The sequence below is a fragment of the Lytechinus variegatus genome, chromosome 1 (genome assembly GCF_018143015.1).
Source record: "Lytechinus variegatus isolate NC3 chromosome 1, Lvar_3.0, whole genome shotgun sequence".
NCBI classification, from domain to species: Eukaryota; Metazoa; Echinodermata; class Echinoidea; order Temnopleuroida; family Toxopneustidae; genus Lytechinus; species Lytechinus variegatus.
In genome coordinates this window covers 50,408,870-50,426,953 of record NC_054740.1, presented here as the reverse complement: position 1 = coordinate 50,426,953, position 18,084 = coordinate 50,408,870, and the positions used below count along the sequence as shown (strand labels likewise).

General features: G+C 35.1%; 1 protein-coding gene across 7 annotated transcripts in view; it reads left to right on the top strand.

Moving 5' to 3' along the window:
- The window catches only part of LOC121415808 (kinesin-like protein KIF13A), a 129,728-nt gene extending 116,068 nt beyond the window's left edge, over positions 1–13,660 (top strand). For 4 of the 7 annotated variants that reach the window (XM_041609152.1, XM_041609143.1, XM_041609159.1 and 1 more), the window contains 5 exons: positions 228–281; positions 1,281–1,514; positions 4,985–5,047; positions 7,081–7,518; positions 12,039–13,660. In XM_041609152.1, coding sequence (XP_041465086.1) covers positions 228–281; positions 1,281–1,514; positions 4,985–5,047; positions 7,081–7,518; positions 12,039–12,665 — 1,416 coding nt within the window. In that variant the 3' untranslated portion in view covers positions 12,666–13,660. Of the gene's footprint in view, positions 1–227; positions 282–1,280; positions 1,515–4,984; positions 5,048–6,892; positions 7,053–7,080; positions 7,519–10,519; positions 10,571–12,038 lie in introns of those variants that run through there. The other 3 variants (XM_041609177.1, XM_041609186.1, XM_041609195.1) reach the window with 3 other exon arrangements.
- The last annotated feature ends 4,424 nt before the right edge of the window (positions 13,661–18,084 follow it).

The following is an 18,084-nucleotide window of genomic DNA, read 5'->3' as shown; positions in this document are numbered from 1 at the left end:
AACGAATGTGAATCACATCAAACTCAATCATAAGCTATTAATTAATAGTGAAGGGACAATTGCAAATGACATTTAGTGTTTGGCAGAAGATTCTATTGAATACATGCTGAAACATGAAACCTTGAAGAATATCATGTGTGCAGTTGAGAAGCCATCTAATTATGCCAATGGCATTTTATGGTCAGTAATCCTTGTATAATATTTCTTCTGATTTTTTTCTCTTTCAGGACACAGTTCATTCCTGTGGTGTGACCTATGAGATTGTCTCAAACATTCCAAAGGTAAATGGTCACTTGTTTCAGTATACTATAAAAGGTTCAGTTAATAGGTAGATGTTTAATCTAGCATTATTCATTAGGACTTCTTGTGGGGCATTGCTGTATGCATCTGTAAACAGCTAGAAGTGAATTTTAGACAATGAAGTATAGATCTGAGGGTCAATCTTTTTTTTGTGTGTGTGTATTTAAGGTAAGTCTCTATACACATATGAGACCCAATTACACCCCCACACACATATTGTGTATTTTAAACGGGTTATTGAATACTGATTTAAACTTGAATACATGAAGAACATTGTTGAGAACAATCACAACTTCTTACTCCATGTAGAACTCTGCCATATGATTTCACACTTGACACTTGTTTACAATTAGAAGCATTGGCTGATTTGACCAGTACAGCTTTCAAGTCTTTGCCTGTATGTGTGGAAGAGCTGTGGTATAGCCTGAGTACAGAGGGTTGTGTGTTTGAATCCCAATACGGTCTAGCATCCTTTGGCAAGGCATTAATCCACAATTTGCCACTCTCGACCCAGGTGCTAAATGGGTACCCGGTAGGATGATGTTAGTATGCCTAGCAATTGAGTCTTGGAACTCTTGTTGGAATGGTACCAGGTAGTGGAGAAGGTGCATACATTGTATGCGGGCATGCAGGGATCTGATGACTGGGGTTATAATATGCTGCAATGCGCTTTGGGCCATCATGGGAAAAGTGCTATATAAACAATAGCTATTTCTATTATTATTATTATTATTATTATTATGCCTCTTAAATGTTAAGTAGTCCCTTTCCCCTCACCTTTCTTTTCAACGATCTATCAACTTTACCCAAAACTTTTCCATCAGTGTATTGCATGCATGCACTCATTGCTGTTTGATATACCTGCAAAACATGAATAAAAGGACAGACTATTAAAAGGAACTTGAATTTCTTACCTTATGAGGTGAAAGGGTATTTAATATTCATTTCCCAAATCAAGAATCCTCTTCAATGCTTAACAGGCATCAGAAGACCCTGAAGACCGGGAATCCTTGGCCTTGATGGCTGCAGCAGGAGCGGAAGAGAATGGCAGTACTGGAGATGGGGAAACTTACATTGAGAAGTACACAAGAGGGGTTTCGGCAGTCGAGAGTATCCTAGCACTTGATAGATTACGGCAGGAGGTCATCATCAAGGAGAAGCTGGCCAGTAGGGGGCGCAATTTGAGGAAGACGTCCAGTGTACCGAACATACCTGTAAGTATACTTTTCTCTAATTTTTATACGGCCGTCCTAGACGGGACGTATTATGGGATCATGCAAGGTGTCCGTCCGTCCGTCCATTTGACTTAACCTAGGTTCATATAATTTGGTTTGTATGATACTAGCATAGATGCTAGGAAGCCTATTGATTTTGAGGTCAAGAGGTCAAAGGTCAAGGTTACAGTGTCATGGTTTTGACTTAACCTAGGCTCATATATTGTGGTGAGTATGATACTAGCATGGATCCCAGAAAGCCTGTTGATTTTGAGGTCCAAAGATTAAGGTCACAGTGACATGCTTTCATCTTACCCTTCTGCAGCCCTTGCAGACATGATAACTTTAGTTTAACTTAACCCAGGCTCATATAATTTGGTGTGTATGATACAAGCATGGATGCCAGGAAGCCTTTTGATTTAGAGGTCAAAAGGTCAAAGGTCAAGATCACAGTGACATGTTTCCATCTTACCCTTCTGAAGTCCTTGTAAACGCGATTACTTTAGTTCAGCTTAACCTACAGTGTAGGCTCATATAATTTGGTGTGTGTGATACTAGCATAGATCCCAGAAATTCTATTGAATTTAAGGTCAGAAGGTCAAAGATGAAGTTGCCACCTCCCACTTTTCTTGCTTGACCAATAACTCCATTTTCCATGTTACAGGCAGGCGTAATATGTGCTCGCCTTAGCGACATTTGTTAGTAAATTGTGCCTACATATATGTTAATATCTTTCGATCATCCTTACAATTTCCTTTGAAGTCGGTCCTCTCCCCATCACTCTAATCTGCTGCTGCTCCTTTCTCCCATTACCTTTTCCCTCTCTTTCTCTCTTCAATCCTCCCTTGCTCCTTCCCCTTCCACTCTCTGTTTTCATTGGTCCCTTGCAATATTTCTCTCCTTACCCTTAGTTATATATGTATGTAGTGTATTTTATATGTGTTTTAGTATTCAAAGTAAACACATGACAGAAGAAATATACTTGTGGTTTTGTCAATGTGAAGCCTGCTGCATTCTGTTACATCCAGCTGCGGCCAAAATTTGTAACATATAGAATGTTGTATCAGATATGAAAATTTAATCAAGTAAACTCATCATATTTTGAAGTTTTAGATAGTGCTTGCTAGGAATACTAAAATTAAAAAATTCTGCAAGCCTTGTTGTAGGAGTAGAATCAGCTTCAAATCATGGCCGATATGCTGTGATGTAACCAGGATTTGAATTATGATGTGCTTATTCTTTGTCAGGAGACTCGCAATTGACTGGGAAGTACATGTAATATTCATACCACTGTAATTTTCATTGTTATGACTTTATAATTCGAATGTTATTAGAAATTTCTCCAAAAATGGATTGCAAAATGGATCATACAGTGTGTGCTTGCTTAAGTTTTGTGATTTCTTTCTTTGTTTTAAGTGGGATTCTTCTCCATTGTATATTTATATTACAATAGTTATTCTATCTTGGACATTGAAATGTGTTTCCTTATTACTGAATTATAGCCAGTATTCTACTATTCAAATAAAGATGTAAGTCTTTAGATTTTCTTTTCCAATCTTGCTTACTTCACAATTACATCTCTATTAGTATATGTATCTATTCATGATAATCAAACACTCTAACTTTTTTTTATTCCATGGCCTTTATTTTTCCATTTACAAGTTAAAGCTATTTAATGCCAACATATGTATATCCAAAGCTTTATGACATGGAGTGTATTTGCATGATATACATGTACATACGGTAATTATGTAATGTGTATTGCCTTTCATGACATTTGTTAACAGAACTAAAGAATGAGATATTTGGGTTCATTTATAACATTCTAAATCCATTATCATGTTATGATGGAACACTTGAGGTCTAAGTACTCTACTCTGTTAAGAGCGATAAGTTTCATCTTGAAAAGAGAAAGTCCTTCCAGATGTGACATTGGGGCAAATTGATAAAATAATCAATATTTTTGTACATCCCACCCCCATTTTTCTAAAGTTTTACTTCACTTTATAAACTGACCAAGTCATGATCATTTTTAGAGCATTACAGACTTTTATAAGAACCAGAAATCAGAGACAGAAAATTTCATGAAGGTCCCACATATAAGTGGTCGGACATATTTTTTGGAATTGCCCATTGGTTAAAATATTTGAGCAATTTCTGATTAGAAATGGGAAAGACATGAATTGATAATTAAAATAGGGAGCTATTTCCATTTGTTTTACGCATTTTATTAAGAACTATTTTTTTTTATGTTTTAGATTGCCTTGTGTATAATGCTGTATTAAATTGTTCATTATGATAAATGCTCTGCCTGAATGAAACAAAACAGGATCCTCTATATTCTTCCTTCTTTTGTTGTATGCTAATAAGTATGTATGGAAAATATGTACATATATACTATCCATTATAATGTCCAATCATGTTTGCACAATTTATTATCTATGCCGATCTCTGTTCAATCAGATAAAAGTCTAAGAATAAGAAAAAGTCATGTTAAAATTTTGGGTCTTTGCATCTCTGTTTGATTTCCTATCATGTGAGTCAGGCAGGAGTCCAAAGTTTGAAGTCCGCTTTTGTCCCTGTTTAGCGGGATGGCCAAACTCACCCCACACTTGCAGCAATTGCCCTTACCCCCTCCCTTCCTTCACAATTCAGTGCATCCTCCTCCATCAAACCAACCCTCTTACTCTCCTCTACTTGCTTTTCTTTTTTGATTGCCCCCTCCCCCCTCCTCCTCAAACTCAAAAGCCATTAAAACATACCTACATGTATTATCCCTCCACGGCCGTGATCTGGCAAAACTATGTATCTCCTTTTTTGCCATTCCGAGATATTCGAGCTTGAATATTTTACATTGCTCCTTTTGCTTTTCTTGGAAAAGTGGAAAATGGTATATCGATTTTTTTTGTTTTCCTTTGATCTGCGGAACTTATAAAAGCTATTGGCACCAAAAACTAGTTGATTTACTCATTTAATCTTCTAATTTTCCACTTTTTTTAAAACATACGCACTTTTGCCTGATAAAATCGATGACACACTCCGAGCTTTTTATCAGGCAAAACTACGTATGTTCTAACTTATCAGGCAAAACTACGTATGTCACAAGGTACGCGGCCGCGTGGCAAATGTTTATCAGGCAAAACTACGTATGTCACAAGGTACGCGGCCGAGGCCGTGGCAAATATTTATCAGGCCTACGTATGTCCTCCGCATGGCAAAGTTAGAGATACGTAGTTTTGCCTGATAAAACTTTGCCATGCGGAGGACACACGGCCGTCCTCAATACCCCCATTTGCCTTCGTCAACTGATCCACCAATTTCATTTCAATATCTCAACGAAGATGCATTTTGAAGTTCAATCAACGATATAATTTTTCATTATCCAATACATTCTTGTTTCATCATTCATGTTGCATCCATTTCACCTTGAGTTTTTTCCTCCTCCATTGCTATCCCATAATTCCATGCAGGGCTCCATTTCACGCAACCTTGACATGAGTCGATCCATGGACTGCCTCGATGAAGATTTCAGGGTAGGCACATGTCATCCTTCATTATTCTTATTTATTAATGGGATGGTCTGGGCTGAAAATATTTATATTTAACTATTAAAATAAAGTAAAATTCACAGAGCAAAATGATGAAAATTTCATCAAAATCTGATAACAAATAACTAAAACAAAATATTGAATTTTAAAGTTTATCAATATATTGTGAAAACAGTTTTATGCACATCGTCATGAATATTTATTAGATGGGCTCACAATGTTTCATCCCTACTTTCCGTTTTGTTATTACATGAAATCATAAATGTTTCATTTTTCATAATTGTGTAATTGATGTGTCTCCATTATGATGAAATAAATTGTGGCAATAAATAACTAATGCACTTAATCATTTGTCAATCCAATTGTTTTAGTTCTTGGTAGAATTTTTTTTAATAAACCTAATTTCATGTAATAAAATACAAAAGAACAAGTGGGGATATGACATCATCAGCCCACCTAATGAATATTCATAAAGACGTGCCTAGAACTGTTTCACCGGAAAAACACTAATCTTTAAAATTCAATAACTTTGTTATTTGTTATCTGATTTTGATAAAATTTTCAGCATTTTGCTTTGCGAATTTTACTAATTGACTAGCAGTGAAAATTTGATTTTCAAAAGCTGTAGAGCGACATGATTTTAGGTAAATAAATTTGTTTTTTTCTCATTTGATATTGATTAAGGCTGAATCATTCCTCACCCCTCCCCATCCTAGGGCCCGTTAGTAACTTTGCCATCCAATGACAGTAACTTCCATGGCAACAATGATCAACATTTAGTCAGAATCAAGGATTTCAGGGAAGTTGAATGACAAAGTTACTATAATGGTTACTTTTATGCAACAGGCCCCAGAACTCAAAATCATGAAAGGTCAATTCTTCTGGAATTTTGACCAGGCATAAATGAACTTACCCCTCCCCCACTATACATAGCTCTACATCAAAGCTTGCATGTGAATAGGTTAAAGGTCAACCAAATCAAATATTAGGTAAAAAAAAATCAAATGTTAGGTCAATCAAGATAAAATGCTAGATTAAACAAGATCAACATTCATATGTATTTGGAAATATATGAAGAGGGATAAGTGTTATTAAAAATCAAAATTTAAAAGTCTTAGTAATTTATTTCTTTTGTTTATCCATTCATTGCTTGAGAAAGAAGAGGGGCTTTGCTTGTGAATCTTCAGTTTGTGAAATTTCCAATTTCTAATGGCTTTTTACTTTATTTCCAAATTCTTTCCTACCGAACACATGATGTCAAATTGGTTTGTCCGGTGATATCATTTTTACTATTTTTTTAAAAATGGGTATTGTACATTTTCAAATATTCTGTGATTGCATACATGTATGTGTGGCATCATATTCATATCTACATGTATTATATTTGTTATATCCTTGATCATTGTAACCATTTGTTGATTTAAGTATCTTGTAATTTATAAATGTATGAACTGTTTATTCGTTGAATTTGTTTTGCATTAAATCTATACTCCATTGGTATATACTGTCAACAAAACACTTTGTAATATCATTATTGAATATCAAACACTAATTTTCCTCAATTGTTTCCCATCAATATATATTTTTTGATTTGTGAAAAATTCAAATTGTTCCTTTGATTTCAATTTATCTAACGAACCATACTGTGCATGCACCTATCTTTTGATGAGAAATATTGTATTCAATTGCATTATTGTCTTTCGATATAACTATCATTTATTACTGTCAAAAGCTGTGATTTGTACATTTGTGTACTCCTCAATGTAATGTTGCCTTTGTTTGCTTTGATTGTGTTAACACCACTTTCACCAATATTATTTTGAACGATAGTTACCCCTATATGGGTTTTTTTACTAGATGTAACCTTGCTACCAACGCATGCCTTCATGTGCCATCAAAATACCAACCACCTGTACATTATGCACAAATGGATTATTCTTTTCTATCTACTGTAGTCGTAAATATGCTTGAATGATGAACTAAAAAAAAAATATATATTGAAAAATCCTCCGTAATAGATACTACGTTGGGAGAGTCTGCGAAACCTTGGACCTCCAAGTTCACCAACCCTTCCAGGAAGTGCCGGGAGTCCAGTGGTGTATAGCAAGGCCACATCCCGCCCCAGAACGCTCCAGGTGTCTTCCTCCGACTCCAAATCAGAAACCAGCGACTACTGCAGCTCCCCCGGAAGCATGCAGTTCAATTCCAGCCCGGGCGCTAGCCCGTCCCACCCAAACATGAGCCACGCCCATCCAGGGATGACTTCCACAGCGCACCCGTTGATGGGTGGAGTCCACCCTTCTGGGGGTCCCATACTACCCTCCATGAGCCCCTTGCTCCCGTCCATGGGGACGGCCAATCCAAGGAGACCCAGTACTGGCAAGTCTCCCGGGGGTAAGCAGCTTAGACCAGTCCAAGAGGAGGCCAGGGCAGCTAGGTCAGCACCCAAGATGGAAGTAAGATAGTCCTTTAATTCTGATTGATATCTTGATATCTATATTTTGTGTTACATAACCTTGTATTTCACAACTGTAAGGCGAGTGAAATCCCTGGATCATGGTGACTAAATTTTTTCTTTGTCGATGCATGAAATTTTGAAAGGGTAAAACCCAGCTCATACATGTATAATTCATTTAACATTGAATAATTTCCAGGTATTCCATTTCAATTTTCAAACCCTTTTTTTTACGCAACTCATAATGACTTGTATATCAGGCTCTTTTTTACTGTACAGAACTAGATTATATATTTCCCCCCAACATAAACTGCTTATCAAATTTAATTTTTTAATTCAGTTTTGGGAAAAAATATGTTCTGACTAATCCTAAGTTTACTAATTTTTTAAAAGTTCTTTTTTACAATAAAGTTTAGAAAACTGGCGAATAACACAGTCAAGATGACCCTTGATCTCCATTTATGTTCATTATGCATACTGTATGGCTCGATAGAGAGGAGTACCTACCACACACACAAAAAATGGCCTCTCATTTGGCACCAACCCTAATTTGCTTCCACTGTTATTGCAAACAAATGGCTATTTTTTATGGCCTTCCCCAATTTTAGCTTCATTTCCTTGGCCCGACATTACATCTTAACCTAACCTTTAACTAAAACTCATTCACAGTCCTTGTGGTGGGGGGTGTTTCACAAAGATTTAAGTATGACTTAGAATCGCACTTAAATACTGATGTGTACATGATATGCAACGTGCAATCTTATTGATCAATACGCAGTAGTGCATGACCTATTGGTATGATCTGACCAATGCGATCATGCTTTTTATACCGCATGCTAATAGGCATTTACCGTAGGTGTGACTCATACTTAGTCATACTTAAACCTTTGTGAAACTCCCCTTGATCCGAATCCTATATAACCTAGCTCTCGAGCTGCATCAAATTGTATCAAGATTTTCTTGTATTTAATTTTCTGATTTTTTTTTAAAGGGGAATCCAGCCTTGGCCATAGGATGTTGTGTTGGGAAGGAGAAAAATGAATTAAACAGAATGGTGAAAGTTTGAAAGAAATCGGACAAGCAATAAGAAAGTTATAGCTGCTTTAAAATTGAGATCACTAATAACATGTATATTTCAAATTGGCAACTGGGTAAGTAAATTATGACAAGGGGCAAGGACAACTTTCCCATTGGCCATGTACTATATTTATTATCAGGGATTAGTGGTTTTCTCCTAAGTACCCATTCCCCTGGGGCAGTAATCTAAATATATCCCAGGTAGTATATTGTTTAATGTCCTCATGAAAGAAAAATATAATTTGAAATAAGACTTTTGGGGAAAATGACATTTTAGCCATAATATGTATTGGAGTACATGGAAGAGTAGTCCTTGCCTTACATCACTATGACATCACATAAGCGGCCAATTTGAAGTCTCCATTGGTATAGTGATTACAAATATTTACAACTTTTAGAAATTCATAACTTTCTTGTTATTTGTCCAATATTGTTCAAACTTTCACCTACCAACTTGTCTGATTTTTCTTTTTCTTATAAAACAAGTTTTTATTTGGGTTGGATTCCCCTTTAAGTGTTGCAGGATTTAACCAGCCTTACACGTTCTTTAATTCGCATGTTCTTAAAGGGTTTTTTAAATGCAGAAATGAAGTTCCTTCATTCACAAAAGCATTGATTTATTTCACAGGAAATCTTCAGACTTGGTCCTGAAATAGTCATGTTGCCAATCAATAACCAAAAGGATAACACAATGTCAGCTTTTTTTTGGAGGGGGGGGGGGGGGGGACACCTCCATGTTTTCCCCAGTATCAACTACTGTTTGAAAAAAGCTGAGACATGTTAATGCATAATATTAGTATAAATGAGCTCTAGTTACATTACATATTGTACATTGATGTACAGTAACCCATTTAAATCACTGCTATTTGGATTCAACAGTGACCAAACAGCAAATGAATTGCTGAAATGCATTTACTTCTGGTGAAAAATCTAATTCTAATCTTATTGTTCTTAAAGTACACGTACTATCTTGATGATGCATTTTCTATAGTTTCAACATGTAAAAGGCATTCAAGAATTTTTCCTGATTTCAAATTTACGTGTTAAAGTTTGCAGTGTTATACTAATCAGTTTTCTTTATTATGTGTATTTGTATATTATTGGTTTGTTTCCTAGTTTGTACAACCCTCTGAACATTTTGATTCAGAAATTCATTATTATATTTACAAAGTTTCAGAAGAGGAAAAAAATAATAAATAATTAATGAATGATCTGCTTTTCCTATACATGTATTTGAACTGGACTGGTGAGTCCCTTTAATTTGGGAGAAAAAAATCTGTTTTGATTTTAGTTACAAATTTTAAGCCTCCTAAATAGGCTTTAGTCTTTTTCATCACAGAAATTTCATTCTTTCTCTTTAAATCCTCTTGGGATGGCTTGTGAAATGGTGTCAAATAAATACACCATACAAATGTTACCCCTTACATGATCTTACTGTGCAACATTGGTTGAATTCTCATTTTATTTTAAACAAGTCCAAAGCTCCATTACCGAGTTACAGTTTGGAAATAATCTAGTCATACTTTAGATACAATTCAGAATTTTGCTGTTAGTTTTGTTCTTGTTGCACCTATCTAAAATGTGTTTAACTTACGGGCCTCAGAATAATGTGGAAAGTTTGAGGGAGGGGGGTTTAACATACAGAAAAGCAATTAGTCTGTAACTTTCATGTTTTTGCACGTGTTTACTGGGGGAAAATGGGAGCTAAAGTCAACCACCACACACAAAAAAAAAAACACAATTGGTATTTTTCATATTTCTTGTACATGTTAACTGAAAAAAGTGGAGGCTGCTGCCTCCCCGCATAGATTCCAGATTCTACGGCTCCTGTATTAAACACATTTGTTGTTATGTTTGCAGTGTTTTTGGAGTTGTTTTATTCATTCATTTTCCTTTCCTTCCTTTGCTCTTCTAACCAATCACAGCCAAGGAGGAGCTTGCCCCTATAACACACACTCACTGTACCATTTTATTGGTATGTATTAACAAGGTTTTATGCTTTCAATACTAATATCAATTTCAGTGAAAACAGAGGTTTTTTTAATGTGATTATTCAATGCTAAAGGGCAAGTCCACCCAGACAGTAAGCTGATTCTGATAAATGTAGAAAAATGAGAGGAACATATTTACAGAAAGTTTGATGAAAATCTTGCTATGACAGAATGACATTGTTATTTACTTTTTTATACGCCCGTCCTAGATGGGACGTATTGTGGTATCACGTTTGATGTCCGTCCGTCTGTCTATCTGTCCGTCCGTTAACTTTTCCTTGTAAATGCGATAACTTCAGTTTGACTTAACCGAGGCTTATATAATTTGGTTTGTATGATACTAGCATGGATCCCAAGAAACCTATAGATTTTACGGTCAAGGTCACAGTGACATATTTTTATCTACCCCTTCTGCAGTTCTTGTAAATGTGATAACTTCAGTTTAACTTTAATAACCTAGGCTCATATAATTTGGTGTATATGATACTAGCATGGATCCCAGGAAGCCTATTGATTTTGAGGTCAAAAGGTCAAAGGTCAAGATCAATTACATATTTTCATCTTGCCCTTCTGAAGTCCTTGTTAATGCGATAACTTTAGTTGAACTTAAACCTAGGCTCATATAATTTTATGTGTATGATACTAGCATAGATTCCAGCAAGTCTATTGATTTTGGGGTCAGAAGGTCAAAGGTGAAGTCTCCACCATCCACTCTTCTTGCTTGACCAATAACTATATTTTCTGTGTTTCAGGCGGGCGTATTATGTGCTTGCCTTAGTAACATCTTTTGTTTAAGTTATGAGTTTGTAATGGCATGTGATGCAAGCAGCCCACTTTAATATCCTATGAATTCTCATCCTTCAGTGGCTTGTAATAACTGATAATATATTTTCTCACAGAAGCATGTATAAAATAGTGTATATGCCCATGAGTGCACAGATCTATAGAATAATTTCCAATTTTCTGAGAAAATGGCATTTTGTGGAATTTTAAAAAAATATATTCTTCTCTTGTTCTTTGAAGAATTTCACCTATCCATGATTTATGTTTTTCTATCATTATTCTTCTTTTATTAAAACCAGCTTTATGTGAGGGAGAACTTCCCCATTAATCTGTGTGATGAAATGTGACCCCTCCCCCTGATGTTTCTCATAATAATTAATTCTGTAGAAGCAATTCATGGCATATTAATTTTTAAACTTTAGCATGTTTTTCAGACAAAATTAAGGATGCCTTGCCATTGGTCCCAAAGCTTTGCACACATCAGATATTCTCAATGGTGTGATTTCTTGTACATGTATATTTTCAGTTAAATAGTTTCCTGACAAAGTGTGTACATACATATGATTAATCACTGTTATTTTCTGATGACATTTATTATATCTATGCCTTCAATTGTGCTGATATTTTTCAAATTACAATTTCTCTTTGATTTTTTTTGTAACCCCTGCAGGCAAAAACTCTTTATTATGTTCAGAAGAGACATCGTGCAATAAAGATGAGTGAAGAGAAGATGAATAGACGTCGTTCGGAACCTCCCCATGCAGCTACCGATGCCAAATCCACCCCTCCAAAAAGTGATGTCTTCCATAGTGATGTAACTACAGCACTGAACCGGTCTGCGGAGCCTAGTGTTGGGAGGAAGAATCCATTTCTCAGAGGTGATTTGTCTTGTGATGGAAGTGCTACAGATGATCGCCTAGTGTATCTCCCCTCCCAGGAAATGGAACATCCCAGGACCATCCTGAGAACAAGTCATAGCTGGAATGGTCCACTAGAGGCTGGCAGGGATGCAACCAATGATGAAAATGAACAAAATGATTTATCCTTCCATACTCCACCCCCTGTACCAGGAATAGATTCTTCCACTCCTGTACACTCATCCAGTGGGAGTTGGGATGTGCCAGTGGACCAAAGGGGGAAAGGGTTACGCGGAGGGGGTGATGTTGATGATATGTATTTGACTTTTGGTTCCTGCAGCCTTTCTGAACCCATTTATGCAAATGAAGTCTGTTCTTTAGTTGAGGACCAACCAATTTTTATCAAACCGAAGTGGGTTTGCCAGGAACAGAAATTTTGACGACGTCATTGGAACTTACATATCTTAAGAAGTCAGTAGTGTTCTATACATTGCTTTTGAAGTAATTGCAGTGTATAATTTTCATTTTGCCAAAGGGATATATAAATAATCTGGTTGTAACATTCTCTTTGCTGTCAAATTACATTTTACTTTTATTATTAATTGTATATTGTTGTGTTACCTAAAGTGATCTTGGCATCAGAAATGGTTTCTTACTGTTGACTATCAAATGCTAACACAATTTGTTATTTTTTTTCTTCATGTGATCTTGGTGTCCTCCCCTTTCTTATTCTTAATCTCTCCATCTCTCCATCTCCTCATTTTCCCTCTCCTTCTACTTCTCTTACATTTCTTTCTCTTCTTATCCTCATTTCCATTTTTCATTCTGTTCATCCTCTTTTTTTCCTTCTCTGCTTAGAACTGTTTTAGAGTTTGCCTTGTAGCCTCATTTTAATAATTGTGAAAAGGAAGATTTTCAGTCTTTCTTAGTAATTATTTTGTCCCATTTTAAGACCTTGCAAATCTACTTTATTCTGTAAACTGTTCTCAATTTTCTTTACTAGTTGATTTCCATTCAATTCATGAAGTTGTCCCCAACGTTTATACTTTGTTATGTGGTCAAACATCATGCGCTGAGACAATCAAGGTTTTAAATACTTTTTTATGTTATTTTTTCTTTACTATTAATCATTAATTTTGTTTTATAGCATTTTAAAATATCTCATATACTTTCATATTTTTGGTGGAATCCTTGAAATAGGAATATGAATAATTGTCTGTCTTGCCCTCTTCATAGGATAACAAATGGATTTTGACAAATCTCTTACTGCTTCAATCAGTTTTATAGTCACAAAAGTCTAGATGCAATCTATAGATCTTAAGTACAATACTGCTAAATATTATGACAGATGTTTTATTGGCCAGTCAAAATGCATGGTTTCACAGACCTGCCAACCAGTACGTTTTTGTAACCAAAATATGGCAGTACGTTTTTTCTTTAAAAAATATGTTTATTGTTACAAAAAAAATCATCTCTATATGTCTCTATTTCACAAAACGTACACAAATATGGTTATTACATGTCGATCAATTTTTTAAAAACCAGGGTGAGATATACACATGTTTCAATGTTTTTTTTTCAATCTGCATGAGCAGTGCGTATTTTAGCTTGCATGCAGCTTGAGCGCCTCGATGAGCGAGTGCGCCAAGCATTTTATTATAAAATACACTTTTTTGGGGAAAAATACAGTTTTTTTATCACAGAATACAGTTTTCATTCCGAGAGGTTGGCAGGTCTGGTATCAGTAACCTATAACAGTACCTTGGAGCTTGTCTATGAGAATTAGCTTTGTCAAATAGGACCATGTATTTCAATGGTTACCTCGTCATGGCTCATGCAACACAGTTTTCATACAAGCAATTGATCGGATTACATGTAGGTAGAAAAGCTCTAATTTTGATATACATGTTACATATATATGGCAAGCGATGGTATCTCTTTACTGCTCTATAATTCTACTATTACAGAATATAACGCTCCCAAACTGTCGACTTAATCTTGCCTGAATACAGCACAATTTCATATCTAATATCTTGATATCTCTTAATATCTTTATAACAATTCTTATTCTCTAAAAAAATATATGTTTTGTTCCAATTTCATGACGTATTCACTCTTTAAAGGAGGCTTGATGAACTTACACAAAAATTATACAGTAATGAGATTTTTTAATGTTGCATAAGTATTGTGCCATAATATGGAATATAACTCTTGGAAATTAACTGGTAAATTAGATGAAGTGAAATGTAATCTGTAAAGCAAAATTTAGTCAATGAACACACTCCAGAGACACTAGTAGTAGTTCAAGGGAAGCAAATGCTGACCCCCCCCCCCTATTTAAGATTTCCCCCCACCCATGGAATATTCTTTTTTGATTTGCCTTTGCTGGTTTGCATTATTAACCCAATCCGATAGACTTGCATATAACCTTGGTCGCAATCTACCATGCATATTTATTGTCTAGGTTTTGTTTTTGAGGCTATGGCCTCCATGTTTTTCTGAAAAAGGTGAGGAGAGAGTGGAAAGAGTAGGGAAGGAGGAGGCCTACGCATGTCACTTGCACGGCTGTGAGTGGTTGCATGCATTGTACTTTGCATTTGGTAAGAGAGCTGTACATGCTTACAATGTTCAATCAACTTGCGATTGCCATGTTATCCTTCGGAATTGTGTGCTTCTCACGTACGGTGTGCTCGCTCACTCTCAAGTACGTTGTAAGTTCCTCATACAGTAAAAATGCTATGTTGTGTCTGTGTGTTCCCGAATTTGTATGGAGGCGGTACTCGTCATGTACAAATCCCCAAATTTTTCACTTGCAAGTACGGCCAGTTAGGAACAAGCCTTAAATCAACCTTCCAAAAGTCTAATAATCACGATTTCCAGACCAGAATATGCAAACCTGTCATATACATTGTCCAACTTGAATTTTTCCAAAGTTGTGCAGATTTTGTTGTCCAAAGAGATTTAACTTCTGTGGATTCTACCCCAATCGAATGATAAGATCAATCATAATTTGCAAAAGACAATTTGAATATCCACCCAAATCTGACAATCATTCTATTGAAAGTATAATCAAATATATCTGTAATCAGGCATACTTGAATGAATCTGCAAGTTGATCATTTAACATTTGCAATAGCATTCCAGCATTTTCTTTATTTGACTTTGGGGATGGTGCCTATTTAAAAAAAATATCAAATTCTATTATATGATGAAAAATTTCACATATTTATCTATAAAATGTTAACAGAATTAGTATTAATGTGTTCTGCCTGTTTTCCCAATACGTCTTTTGTGCATGATGCCATTGTTTATTTCCTCCTATCGGTGTAGTACATGCGAATCCTGCACTCTATTATGTCTGAAATTGTAGCCATGCTGCCAGCAAAATCATAGATCACTTTGTATCCTTTTTGATGTATCCTTTTATATCACAAATTTTTTGCTTGACATATTCAGTGAAACTACTTGCATGAAAAATGGAACATGATTTTGTAAATAATTGAAGAAAATTGACTTGGCTTAATAACTGCTTTGAAATCATGCAAATTAGGTGCAATTAGTAAATTAACTTAAAATCATTTGGAGGCTGGTGTAAACAAATAGCAAAGTAAAGAATGAAACTGAATATATTTATGACTCTTTTTAGTAAAAGATTGGTTATTGTCATTGTTGCAAAAGAAACCAAATATCTTTATGCTGTTTGTGACTCTTATAAGTGCAATTATTGGTGTATGGTGTTAACATGGTGACTAGCCAGTTTAATATGCCGTTGTGTAAATTTGGTAAGTGTCCATCTATCAAAAAGTGTGTATATTTTGTTGGTTAAGACGAGTTGATGTATACATGTCAAAGCACTAATGAATTTTGTTTTCTTGATGATATAGTTTTCTTTGCCTTTGTTGATTTCCTAAAGAATTTAATGAGTTATTTTTGCATAACACTGAAATCAGGGTTCAACATGGGGTTTAAATTCCACCAACATGGGATTTAAATTCCACATGTGATTTGCTCCTTGGAATGTTTTATCAGTAAAATCATTTCATTTCCATTTTCCATATTACTTTTTTTTGCGTACAAATTTTATAATCCAATTAGCTGTACTGAAATCAGGGTTTCCACAGTTGGACTAAACTCCACAAGTCATGTGATTTGCTCAATTTTATCAATATGTTTCCAATTCTTTGTTCCTTACAACTTTTTTTAGTTTCTCTTGTAATGTGATAAGTCTTTATCATATTCCCTTCACTGTATAGGTCAAGTCCCAAACAAATGAACATAATGTGTTATTATGAACAACAGGTACGGGCTCAAAATACTGCAATGTTATCTGAAAACCATTTATCTGTGCATAATTCATTCACTCCACTTCAATTTATCAATTTGATGGGGTAGGGAGGAGACCCTCTCAATTTCTACTACACACATCCTTCATTGTTTTGGGGGTTGGTTAGCTTTAAGACAAAGACATGAAGTTTCAAGTGTTGATTATGAGTGGATGAGTGCCATAAATCAAAAATAACTTTGATTATTTGTTGCACTTGTTGGTCTATTCCTTGTTGAAAAAGTATTAGAGTATTTCAATGTTGTTTTTTTTTTTTGGGGGGGGAGGTGAACTCTCATTGCTCATTGCATGAAATATGGTTATAATAGCAAAGGCATGATTTCAATACAAAAAATTACTATCAGCCAATCAGAATGAAGGATTTTAGTAGCTTTAAACTGTAATTGCATATCATTGTTTAAAAAGTTTTATTAAAAAGGGCCCTGATGCTCATAAACTTATGCCCATCAATTTTCCCTCCTGTAAAGCAGACCATAATCATTTCATTTTTTTTATAGAGTGCCATTGCTTTTAGAATGCTGGGGTGCTATGTACGTCAATTGCTATCTCTAATGAATTATCATTAGCAAATTTTCGCTCAGCGATATACGGCGGTTTCAGCGATGCAGTTGTATGGCAAGCCCTTTTAGCATTTATTCCTAGTTCTTGAAGGAAACCAAAACTTAAGAAGAGAAGCAATCTTATTGGAAAGAGTGAAATGAGAGGAACAATTTAAAACAAGTTTCATCAAAATTTCTTGTGAAATAAGCAAATTATGGACTTTTTAAAGGTCTTGTACTTTCTATGAAATCCTCAAATTGGTAATCATGCTTCAAAATGGCTGATTTTGGGACAACTATCGGTTTGTTTTGTACACAATTTTTCAGATTTTCCCCATTATCTTTCAAATTACATATTGCCTCATTCTGAGCAATAATGTATGTCATGGGAAAATATAATTCGCACCACATATGTCAAGGTCAAAAGGAAATGATGGGAAATATGTTAAATAAAGGGGAAAATCTGAATACTTGTGTACAAAAAAATGGAGGGTTGTCCACAAAATCAGCCATTTTGAAGCATGTTAGCCAATTTGAGGTTCCCCATAGAAAGTTCACCAAGACTTCTTAAACATCCATAACTTGCCTATTTCAAAACCGATTTTGATGAAACTTCTTTTAAATTGTTCTTGATTTACTCTTTCCAATAAGATTGCTTCTCTTCTTGGGTTTTAATTTCCTTTAATACCAAGAAATACAATCTTGATATAAAGAATTTAACTCTTGATATCAAAATTAATTTCTTGAAAGAAATAAACATTCTTGATACAAGGAATTGTCTTTCTTGATATCAAGAAATTTGAATAAATGTTAAAAATGTCTTGACACAGGCTCGCGTCATTAAAGTGAAAACTGACCATTCTGATGGTCTGCATCCAGTTGGTCTAATTGCAGATGGTCTAATGTTTACACAATCATAGCAAAAACCACTTGGTTCACTCTCATCAATTTCTATTTGTTCCATCCAACACTTGGTGT